Below are 11,753 nucleotides of genomic sequence, written 5' to 3' on the forward strand. Positions count from 1 at the left end.
AGAGTGCTTGCAGCCGATTGGCAGTCGAGATCTTATCAATCAGTAGATCCGCTTGGGGGAGGGGCCCTCGGAGATTGCGGTTAGAATCGATCACCACAGAACCCACCCAAAACAGGGGCAGAAATAGAGTTATTCCATTCGGGGCGGAGTTGACTGCCGATTCTGGCAGTTCTTCGCTTTCGAGTCTCTTGCCGGGGGGCTTGAACGGAAAGCAATGTCGCAATATCATGCAGAGCAACCAAAATTGATAGGAGGATGCAACCGTTGATGTTGGCTGACAATTGAATACGAGCTCTTGTCCCGCCAATTCCTGGACAATAATGGGGGGGTTTAGTGGTCAGGTAGGCGGCAACTTGCTTGAGGAAATATGCAGGAACATTCAAAATCGTCTCCTGACGTCCCTTCCGAGGTTCCGATAAGGCCGAGATCTCGGATGCTGGGAAAAACATGGCGACTCAGCTGAGGAGGACCCTTTTCTTGGCTTGCCAAGAACATCGCCAACTCCGTCTAATCCCACAAGAATATCACAAATGGCGCGGTAATTTGGACGCAGGCACGTTGAATGCTACCTGAGTTGCCATTCTCCGCGGGCGCCGTGCGTGCCGAAGCCGGCAGCATCGTGAACTGCAGAATAGGGAAGTATTACGCGGACGAGCTTCCTGATCTGGTTGACGATGCACAAATCACACGATTCCCGACATGGATCGCGAAGTGACTGTATTCGGTATGCTCTGTGATTTATAAAGATATTGTGCGCCGCGAAACACACATCTTCCAGCCTGTTCTGTTCTTCAGCCACGGCCCAGCAACCTCGTCATGCGCGCGTCAACGATCATCTCGGCCCTCTGCCTTCTAAGCGGAGGTGCTGCCCAGCGTATCAATCGAAGAGACAACTCCACCACGGCGGACTCTTTGATTCCCAACCGATTCATCGTCCAGCTCTCCGACGTAAGCTTATCTTTCCCATTGCGCTCACGCTTGGAGTATTGAAGATTTCTGTAGGCTGCAGATGTCACAGCCGTAGCTGCTGCCATCAAAGCAAGACCCGGCGCCCGCGTTGTCAAGGAGTTCAACAGCCCCGTCTTCAAGGGTGTCAGCATTGAGTCGGACACGGAGACGACGGACTCACTCTCCCGAATCGACGATGTGGACTCGGTCTGGCCCTCGCGCATGATCAAACTCGATCCTTCTCCGAAGACTTCTCTGGACAAGAGAGACGCAGCGGCCGTCCCCATTCGAGATATTCACAAGTCGACGGGTGTCTACAGGCTTCACGAAGCTGGCATCCTGGGCGAGGGAGCCAAGGTTGCTGTGGTGGATACTGGCATCTACTACAATCACGAAGCAGTAAGCCACTCTCATATGCGCTAACATTGATGGGCTTCGCAATTGACGTCTTCCAGCTCGGAGGTGGATTCGGGCCCGGGTTCAAGGTTGAGGGTGGCCGTGATCTTGTTGGAGACGGGTGTAAGTTGAGTGAGATGTTTGATCGCGATACTGGCTGACGGCAATCAGACTGGCCTGACGAACCAAAGAATCCGGACGACGATATCGAAGACTTCCAAGGTCACGGAACACATGTCGCCGGCATCGTCGCTGGCGAAACCGAAGAGTGCGTCCGCCCAATTCCGATATTTCACGCGGTGGAAACAATTGGCTTACTCGAACACCAGATTCAAGGGAGTTGCTCCCAAGGCCAAGATCTACGGTTACAAGGTGATGGGAGCCCGAGTAAGAAACTTCCTCCGGTAGCTTTATGAACATAAGCTGAGAAAGATATCAGGACTACACAGATGACGAGACTTTGATCGAGGCTTTCCTTGCTGCTTATGACGCGGATGTAAGAAGCACCAAACCCCTGGGTACCGGAACTTTTACTAACATCTTGCCTAGGTCGACGTGATCACTGCCAGCATCGGTGGTCCTGACGGATGGCCCGACAGTGCCTGGCAAAGAGTATGCGACCGCATCGCAGCAACCGGCATCGTCATCACCATCGCTGCAGGCAACTCCGGCTGGGAAGGAGCTTACCACGGTAGCTCCGGCTCTTCAGCCAAGGGCGTCATCGCAGTTGCATCCACCGAAGCCTCCGTCATCGTCGGAAAGCCCTTCAATGCAACATTCACCGACAACTCTGGTGTTGCCAGAACAATCACCGTGGGTTACATGGCCGACGAGGCTTTCCCGGAGACCATCAACCTTCCAATCATCCCTCTGACCCTCGACGCCACCTCCGACATTGCTCGTGGATGCCAGGCCTTCCCATCTGGAACACCGTCTTTCGCTAAAGCCATCGTCCTTCTTCGCTCTGGAGGCTGCGAGAACTACGTGAAGCAGCGCAACGCCAAGGCATTCGGGGCGGAGTATGTGCTCACCTACAACGACGAGTCCGTCTTGGGAGTCCCCTTCGGATACGAAACTGCGACCATTGGTACCGTGTCTGGCGATGCCGGCCACGAGATCATCACGGCCATCAAGAACGGCGGCAAAGTCACCGGCGACTTCTCCCTCGATCAGACTAAGCCAATCGGAATCGTCAACCCCTTCGGAAACCTCGCAAACGACTTCACCAGCATCGGCGCCCTGAACGACTTGTCCCTGAAGCCGGATATCGCGGGACCCGGTGGCGATGTGTACAGCTCATACCTCTCCCCTCCGACCTGGACGATCCTGAGCGGAACATCCATGGCAACCCCTTACCTCGCCGGCATTGCCGCGCTGTACGTCGGCAAGTTCGGCGGGAAGAAGATTCACGGCGCCAAGTTCAGCGAGCAGCTCATGATGCGAATCATCTCCAGCGGTGAGCGGGTCCAATGGTCGAATGACATCCACACGGTTGAGGGCTTCACGGCTTCCGTCGCTCAGGTCGGCGCTGGTCTTGTCAATGCTTCCAAGGTGCTTGACTACACCACCCAGCTGTCGCTTGAGCGGTTCGCTCTGAATGATACCGCCAACTTCATCGAGAAGCACACCGTCGAGATCACCAACCACGCTGCGGAGGCAGTTACGTACACGTTTGCAGTTGAGCCCGCCGGTGGCTTCGACACTCTCGACGCGTCCGACCCGTCCAAGCTTGCCAAGTATCCTCTTACTCCGCAGACTATGGTGCCGCAGGTTGCCTTGCCGGAGAGCGGGTTCAGTGTTGGACCGGGAGAGACAAAGACAGCAGAGTGAGTTGTGACGGACCGTGTTCCAGACTACGCCGCTGACCGGCATCCAGGTTCACTTTCAAGGCCCCCGAAGCACTGAACGCTGCATTGCTCCCGACATACAGTGGTAACATCCGAATCGAGAGCAGCAAAGGAGAGCAACTTGCCGTACCATACCTTGGTAAGAAGTCCTATCCCAGTCTCGACAAGATTATCGCAAGACTAATCGAATCACCATAGGCCTTGCTGCGGACCTTCAAAAGGAGATGCATGAGACCTTCGAAGTCGGCTATCCCTCGGGCACAAAGGGCCCCAACGGGAATACCGCTTTGGATGCAACCAAGCCGACATCGTACGAAACCCACCGAGAATTGCTTCGTCATAGCCCTGACTGACAATTGCCAGTTTCATATTTGACCTCTCCAGTGCAGCCCAAGACTTCCCTCGCATCGCCTACGAGATGAAATGGGGAACTAAGACGCTTCGATGGGATGTACGTGACTCCTTAAATGTGAAGTTTTGGAGCTTGTCACTGACGAAGCATGCTTTCACAGATCTTCGAAGGTGGATGGGATGAGATTCGATGGACCTCGTACCCTCCGGTCGTAGGAGAAAACGGTTTCGTGGGTGCGTAGACCTTCTCCCCAGCTCAGTCGACGAGAGTTTGTTCCAGATCGAGAACTCAGCTGACGAATGCTTTCTTTGTGCAGGGACTGTCGCCGCGTATCGTGGCTCACCAAGCCAAGCCAACTTCGATCCCGCACGAGACGACAGAAAATGGACAGCGGCATTTCCGTTGGTGAACATCTTCCGTACTTCCATCGAGACCGCAAGGCATCATGTTTGGTGGCTCGGTGGCCTCGGGGACGGAACCGACATCAAGCCTGGCAACTACACGTAAGTAATTCGCTGCAATCTTGAAGGTGAACACAGGCTTATGAGATGGTGCAGGATGCGCTTTGCTGCGTTGAATCCTCTGGGTGATCCTGCTAAGGCGGATAACTGGGACGTGTACGATGTGAGAGACATCAGCGTAGTATCTTCCCCTCACTGGTGATGGAGTTTCGGCGATGGAATCCTTCGGGGCGCTTGTCTTCGCCGTGGACATGAAGCACGCGTTCCATAGAAGAGCATGCTCACAGGTGAAGGCCTGCGATGGGAGCGTCAATGATTCTGAGGATGCGGAACCGTCCCTCAAGATCACTTACAGCTTATCAGCTTTCTTTTGTCCCGGTCGCTTAATGTTATTATAAATAATAATGAAGAACTTCGTCAGATGAAGAAAACATGGCGCGGTTAACACAGGTCCCTTGCATAGCCGACCTTCTGTTATCGAACTAGATTGGCTATGCGTGTTCAATTGGGTTAAGCAGCTGGAGCGTAAAGTATCATCGCATGATAAGCGCTTGCAACACTTGGCAGGGACCTGTGATAAGACACGCATCTCGTATTTGTGTGCTCGTCATCATCCTCCGACAGTCCATCACCCCGCCTGATATTGATAGAAGCGCGCCGATTGACTTGCTTCCTCTCAATGCCAAACCGAATTGCCGGGACATCGAGCAGACTGCGAGAGAATTCATTAGTCGAGGACAGCAATGAAGCAATACCGCGATACATATGCCGGGGATGGCGTGGACATCACCGAGCCGGCCGATCGACCGGTAGTCTACGATGACCTTGATCCTTTCGGCCACGAAGAAAACCATCAGGTATGTCAAGAATGATGATGTCCACGATGCAGCTAACACAATCACCTTCAGATCAAGTATAAGACCTTATCATGGCATCTGGTTGCCGTTCTCATGATCGCAGAGATCGTGAGCAACGGCATGCTCTCCCTGCCTTCGTCATTGGCCGTCGTCGGGATCGTCCCAGGGGTAGTCCTCATCGTCTTCCTCGGCATATTCGCAACCTACACCTCCTGGCTCTTGGTCCAATTCAAGCTCCGGCACCCAGAAATCCACTCGATGGGCGACGCCGGCCAAATCCTCTTCGGCCGGCCGGGCCGAGAACTGCTGGCCTTCGGTACCATCGTCTTCGCCGTCTTCGCGACGGGAGGACAGCTCCTCGCGGGCCAAATCGCGCTCTCGACCCTCAGCGACAACAAGCTCTGCCTCATGCTCTACACGGGCATCTTCGCCGTCCCGACCCTCCTCTTCAGCTTCCCGCGGACCATGGACCAGCTCTCGTGGCTCTGCGTCCCATCCGTGATGTCTATCCTCGTCGCGGGGGTCGTGGGCATGATCGGCGCAGGCCTGCACCCCGCGGCCGACCGGCAGGTCAGCGTCGCGGTCTCGTCCGACTTCTACACGGCCTTCATCGCCATCACGAACCCCGTCTTCGCGTACGCGGGGCACTTCATGTTCTTCATACTCATGTCGGAGATGCGGCGGCCGCAGGACGCGATGAAGGCCGCGTACGTGCTCCAGGGCTTCGCGACGACGTTCTACGCCGTCTTTGCGGTCGTGTGCTACGTCTACCTCGGGAACGGGGTCGCGTCGCCGGCGTTCAGCAGTCTGGAGCCGAAGTGGGCGAAGGCGGCTTACGGCATTGCGATTCCGAACTTCCTGCTGGCTGGGTCGCTGTATTCGCACACGGCTGCGAAGCTGATTTTTGTGAGGATTTTCAGGAAGAGCCATCATCTTCACAGCCATACCATCAAAGGCTGGGGAACATGGGCTGTGCTAATATTGCTCTCCAACGGTGCTGCATTTGTGCTGGCTGTCGGGGTGCCGATCTTCAATTACCTCATTGGGATCGCGGCGAGCTTGTTCGCGGCGTGGTACACGTATGGCATCGCTGGAGCCTTTTGGTTGCACGACAACTACCACGACTTCGACGGTTGGAGGCAGTGGGCGCGCAAGTGGTTCCAGACGCTGTTGTCGGTTCTGACGTTTGCTGCTGGAGGATTCATCTGCGTTGCTGGGACATATGTGACTGTGAAGGGTATCGCGGAGGCATACGAGTCTGGAGCTGTGGGTGAGCCATTCAGTTGTTAGAGTGACGAGTGGAAAAGGCACGCTGCATCGCTCGTTGTGCGTCGCGTTCCCGGGAAACCGTGGCTGCTCGCGTGCCCCTGAATCAGGAGAAACATTGTCTTGGATTCCCGCGACACCTTCGAAGCGTGGCCCCATGATCAGCGGATATTTTGGGATTCGGAACAATGAAAACGACAGCGAGATTCATGTCAGTTCCTCGCCAGATCAATCGCACCACACGTTGACGGGAACCGTTGTGAGTTGCCGGTGCTGAATCCGGAGGACTCACTCCGTCATTTCACCATTTCCAGAACGATCAGCTGTAACCTCTCAAAACCGAATTGATTGCCAGCTGGAGAATCACAACACTGTGCTGTCATGCTTTAAGATCAGGCGAGAGACAGTCGAAGGATTCATCTCGGCACGGTCAGACGAACAAGGGTGCCCGGCGTGACGTCACGGCCCGGGGCCCGAAGCCGCATTCGTTCCGTTTCCCGCGCCCACCAAGTCCATCTCTCCATCGCCGTTGGCCGCTTTCATGTGCGCTGGCGTCGGTGTGTGTTCCACCGTTATTGAGTCCTTGGTTCCCGGCAAAAGGATTCGACAGCCCCATATCCGCACACGCGACAAACACCCTCGTCTTGGCCCTCCGTCTCCGTCTCTAGCCCAGCCAGGGAATGGAGTTCGTCGCCGGGACGTCTCTCGACCGCAGAGATCTGCCACAGTCCCCTGCGTTTTCACTGGATCAGCTCCCTGGCCTGGAATCTCGATGGAACCGACTCTAGACCTCCGGAACCCTGAGAAGGGACCCAAAGGACCCAACCGCTCAGCCTAGGGTCGCATTCGTGCAGCGACCGGGTCGCGATTATGGCCTGCCGATGATGATGGGTGAAGTCATCGCGGCCAGAGTCGCCCAAGTGGGCACCCAATCACCGCGGCGCGTCAACACCGTTCCTGGATGAATTCAGCAACGAGCTGCGTCTGCCCAGCCTTTTCCAAGTTTTGCTCTCGCGCCGTTCTGTTGACGGCGTGTGCCACATGCCGTCTCGCTTCGAACGGGCGGTCTGTCTGATGGAAACGGCGTGACATTGTGGCGTTTCTTCCTTCTTTTGCCGTGAAGGCTTCTAGTTCGTCCACGACTGTCACGGCTTGAGTCTACGCCTCCACACGCCGCCACTCGGTAGCGCGCACTCCCGTGGCCATCCATCAGCTTTGTCAATGTTTCCCATCATCCAGAGGTGCCGGCGGTGCTACTCTCTAATGGACCGATAGGCCGGTCCTGGTATTCATTCCCGGGAGGGGCCATCTCCCCGCGTTTTCAATGTACTTGGATCTAGGGCATGGCACAAGTCGCCTCAACCAAGAATTCGTTCCTGGACCAAGTCGCCAGCTCAGGCACGCCGTCTCCTTTTTGTTCAACTTAATCCTTAATTCAACTCTCTATTCTCATTTCTTCATCTCTTGTCATTCTCGGTCCTCTCGTGATGCGACAGCAAGGCTGGTTCGCTCTCACCAGTCACATCTCTCACATACTCCGTCTCGTTGATCTGTGTCTACTTCTCACTTAGCAGTACCCTGCCAGACGTGACCTCACAGCTCTCATCTATCCCGCTCCAGTGTTTGCGGGCGATGTGACAATCCCTACCACACATCTGCAGGGTGGCGACATCATAGCTGTGCATCCCAAACCGCCCAACCGTCGTTCGCACGTCAGAGCCTCCCACCCCCAGCGTTATCTCGTATACCATATCGGCTGGCTGGCTTTGCCACGCCTTTTTACCTCTCACGATGTCCTTTGTTAATCTGTCCCGTCCCCCTCTCGACCACCGAGCACACAGCGCGCCACATGTACGACCGAGATTCAACTCACAGAATACTTCCGATCGCCTAAGAGAAGGATCCCGCCTGCGCCCTCCACCCTTCGGAATGGTCAGCAACATCAAGAAAGACAGGAAGTCGGTGTTTAAGGAGTTGGGCCTCGACGACGATTTCAGCGACGACGATCTACCGACATCACCGACGTCGCAGCATGCCCACGGGAGCAAGGAGTCGATGGTGAGCGAGAAGGAATTCGAGGCTGGCGTCGGCGTATTGGCCCCTGAACGCGGACGGAGCTCAAACGACGACGCCGATGGCAACGGAGATGACGACACGGACGGCAGACGCTCCGAGACCGGCCAGCGCGAACTCGCCAGCCGGCCACAGCGTCAGGGCTCGATGCAGGTCGGAAAGCAGCAGTCTTGGTATTCCAAGTTGGCGACCTATCGGCGGCCGAGGATTCAGACGGCCTCGAGCGCGCCGCCTCCCACGGTGTCGAGCTTACATCGGTTAGGGATGATCGCAATGCTCATCGCCGTCATCATCCCGGCCTTTAGTTATAACAACGGCGGACAGAAGCTCCAGGGCGGTGCGGATGCCGGTGTGGTTCGATACCGACAGACAACGCCCGTCGATGTCTGCTTGAGATGGAGCCAACAAGGTCAGCTTCTCGCATGTACTCCTCGGGGAAACATACTGACAGCACGCAGTGGCGTTGCTAAACGGAACTCTTTACATCTATGGCGGCCAGGCGAGGACCGATGCCTCGCAAACTACCAACACGTGGAGTAAGTCCATTTGGGTAACAGGCACACATCCGAACTCGCTGATCATTTGTTGCAGATAACAACTTTCTGACGCTGGATCTTACGAAATCTTGGGACGGCAGCTCCCCATCGTTCAAGGGCAAGAATAAGCCGGATGGGCCACCCGCTGTCGCCAATGGATATCTATGGAACGATTACAACTACCTGTTTCTCTACGGAGGTCAATTTGCCGACAATGCCGGAGGAGAAGGCCAGTACGCCGCACCCGAGCCCATGTCACTATGGCGCTACTCCATCAAGGACGACTCATGGCTCGAATTCAGCGATCCCAAGACATCAGCGGGTAACTACTCGACCGATAGTAACATTGCCGTTCAGCGATCATCAGAAGGCGCCGGTTTGTCCGTCCCCGAGTTGGGCTTGAGTTGGTACTTTGGCGGACACTTGGATCAGTCAACCACACAGGGCTGGTCGATCCACACACCGCGCGTCTACCTGAAGAGTCTCCTGGAGTTTACCCACCCGGGATTCATGAACACGGGAGTCAACTCCCTTCGCGGCGCCGGCGCTGCCGATGGTGGTGTCTTCCGCAACATTACCGAGGGTGGTCTGCAAGATACGGAAGCGTTTCCCGAGCGCGCAGATGGCGTGCTGGTTTTCGTGCCTGGTTGGGGCCCCAGAGGTGTGTTGATTGGTATGGCCGGTGGCTCTGCCGATACTTTCGTCGACGACTTGGGCACGCTTGATGTTTACGACATCGCGACGTCTGAATGGTACCATCAAAAGACGACAGGCGACAAGCCTTCGGTACGCGTCAACCCTTGCGCTGTGATCGCGAGCGCTCCGGATGCGTCGAGCTCCCAGATCTACTTCTTCGGAGGTCAGAACCTCCAGCCCTACGTAAGTCATGGTCCAAATGACACACAAGGCACGATGCTGACCCATGATTTAGAAAGAGCAAACACAGTATAACGATATGTACATCCTGACGATCCCCTCTTTCACCTGGATCAAGGTCGATGAGGGTAGCGGCGTCCCCACGCCCAGGGCAGGCCATACATGCTCCATGCGCGATGGCCAGATGATTGTAGTCGGAGGCTACATCGGCCAGAGCCAGACATGCGACAAGCAACCCGTGTACGTCTTCGACGCGAGCAATCTCGAATGGAAGAGCAAGTTCGAAGCAGCGGACCACCCAGCGGACTTGAGCCCGGACAACTCTGTCCTCGCAGGCTCCTACGGTTACAAAGTCCCGGGCAAGGTCCAAAGCGTGATCGGCGGCAACTCGGACGGCGGTGCCACGGCCACGACTCCGGCCGCCGGCCCCGCCACAGGTGGTCCCTTCGCAACCGGCAAACCCCCGGTCTTCACCATCACCCAGGACGGCTCGACCGCGACCGTCACCGCATTCGGCCCCACCAGTACCGGCGGCGGGGCCCCGGCGAAGCAACAAGACTCCGGCACGAACCCCGGGCTCATCGCGGCGGGCATCGTCGCAGGGCTCTTCGGAGCACTGGCCCTCTACCTCGGCTTCTGCGCCTGGCTGTACCGCCGCCAGGTCGCCGCCTACAAGCAGCACCTCTCGCAGGTGAACCGGTACTCGGGCGCCAGCTCGATGCACTTCGGCGGCGCCGCCGGCCTCATGGGCGTCGGCCGCGCCGAGAAGCGCAGCCACCGGCGCGACAACAGCACGGCCAGCAACGAGTCCTTCTCGTGGGTCGGCGCCGGCGTCGAGCCGAAATGGATGATGGACGAGCCCACGCCCGGTTCCGGCTCCGGGTCCGGTGGTACCGGTACCGTCTCGGGCAGCGGAAGCATGCCGCCGAGGATGAGCGAGGATCTCAGGAGCGGCAGGGACCCGCGCACGAGCTCGAGCAGGCACGCCAACACGGACAACGAGAGCGTGACGAGCGCGGACGGGTTGCTGGAGGGCCAGGAGCCGAGCTTCTTCTCGGTTGTGATGGGCCCTAGGCGAGCTTTGAGGGTTGTTAATGGTGCGGAAACCCCGTGAGATGAGAGCAGAGCACACAAACGATTCGTAATTAGAGCACATGACTACATGAGAACACGACATGGAGTTTGATGTAGGATAGGTTGGACACATGTCCGGGGGCGGAGTGTGTTCCTCGCAATCGCTTAGATACCCTTCTTTTTATGTACACGCGGTTCAATTGAAGCGAAATATCATTTTGTATGATGGTTTCCTCGTTGCATGTTCTGCTCCCACAACATATGGTATTCGTTTGAAGAGGCTTTCTGCCTGGACACTGAAACAATTCTCTCGAGTTAGCGAAATGGAATTGAAGCGCGCAGTGGGTGACCTCGACTATGCACTTATCCCCGTCTTCCCGCGGCTGGCTTGACTCCGTGAGCTGGCGTGGAACGTTGCTCCGTTGCTGAGATGCAGCGCGCCACCGTTCTCATCCAGGACTCGGGAATGCATTCTCACGTGGCACCCGAGACAAGAACATAACGGCTATTCGCCGGAAACACCGATGTTGCGAGACATCGCGAATTACATCGCCAATGAGAGTCGTGAAGCTATCGCGAAGCGTTGATTTTAGTCAAGTCTACCGCCACGGCGCGGTCAACCTCGTATTCTCCTAAGGAAAACCTTTGCGGTCTCACCTGAGTCATCTATGTGTCTTACAACAACAATTCGGTCCCCGTCCCAACGCCTCTCTGGCAAGACATTTGGCGTGCCAATCTAAGCTTATTCGCATTACAAGTCAGTCAGTTCCAGATCTAGAATAGTCAGTCTCGTGACATTGTTGATACTAACCCAATGTCGGCATTCACAGGATTATCTGTGGGTTATGAGCTCTACTCATCAAATACCCAGCCAGGTTTTTTTGCATTTCGTTTCTGCAACTTCAAAGACACGCTTCCAAGTTGCCGCGAATTATTGGGCGTGTATCACAAGTCACATCTCAACACTTGACAGCTTCTTCGGCCTGCTGTTCAATTCATCTGGCCAAGGTGCCGCCCGTCCCGCTCTTGACTCGTACCACCGGCTCCCGTCCTGACGCTATCACGAA

At 56.2% G+C, this 11,753-nt stretch overlaps 3 protein-coding genes across 3 annotated transcripts; all 3 read left to right on the forward strand.

Moving 5' to 3' along the window:
- Positions 1-816: 816 nt before the first annotated feature.
- Positions 817-4,206, forward strand: CkaCkLH20_11072 (uncharacterized protein; the record flags this gene model as incomplete). Its single annotated transcript, XM_038893786.1, has 13 exons — positions 817-948; positions 1,003-1,347; positions 1,404-1,467; positions 1,516-1,612; positions 1,674-1,731; positions 1,784-1,840; positions 1,894-3,170; positions 3,221-3,330; positions 3,390-3,501; positions 3,555-3,642; positions 3,704-3,776; positions 3,860-4,046; positions 4,101-4,206. 13 exons carry the CDS (start codon positions 817-819, stop codon positions 4,204-4,206), a joined length of 2,706 nt encoding a protein of 901 aa, XP_038740886.1.
- Positions 4,207-4,747: 541 nt separating this feature from the next.
- On the forward strand, positions 4,748-6,151 carry CkaCkLH20_11073 (transmembrane amino acid transporter; the record flags this gene model as incomplete). The annotated part of the gene is made up of 2 exons (XM_038893787.1): positions 4,748-4,861; positions 4,913-6,151. The coding sequence occupies 2 exons, from the start codon at positions 4,748-4,750 to the stop codon at positions 6,149-6,151; spliced, it is 1,353 nt and encodes a 450-aa protein (XP_038740887.1).
- Positions 6,152-8,056: 1,905 nt separating this feature from the next.
- On the forward strand, positions 8,057-10,726 carry CkaCkLH20_11074 (uncharacterized protein; the record flags this gene model as incomplete). Its single annotated transcript, XM_038893788.1, has 4 exons — positions 8,057-8,609; positions 8,659-8,736; positions 8,792-9,615; positions 9,668-10,726. 4 exons carry the CDS (start codon positions 8,057-8,059, stop codon positions 10,724-10,726), a joined length of 2,514 nt encoding a protein of 837 aa, XP_038740888.1.
- Positions 10,727-11,753: the final 1,027 nt, after the last annotated feature.

The sequence above is a fragment of the Colletotrichum karsti genome (genome assembly GCF_011947395.1).
Source record: "Colletotrichum karsti strain CkLH20 chromosome Unknown Scaffold45, whole genome shotgun sequence".
NCBI classification, from domain to species: domain Eukaryota; kingdom Fungi; phylum Ascomycota; class Sordariomycetes; order Glomerellales; family Glomerellaceae; genus Colletotrichum; species Colletotrichum karsti.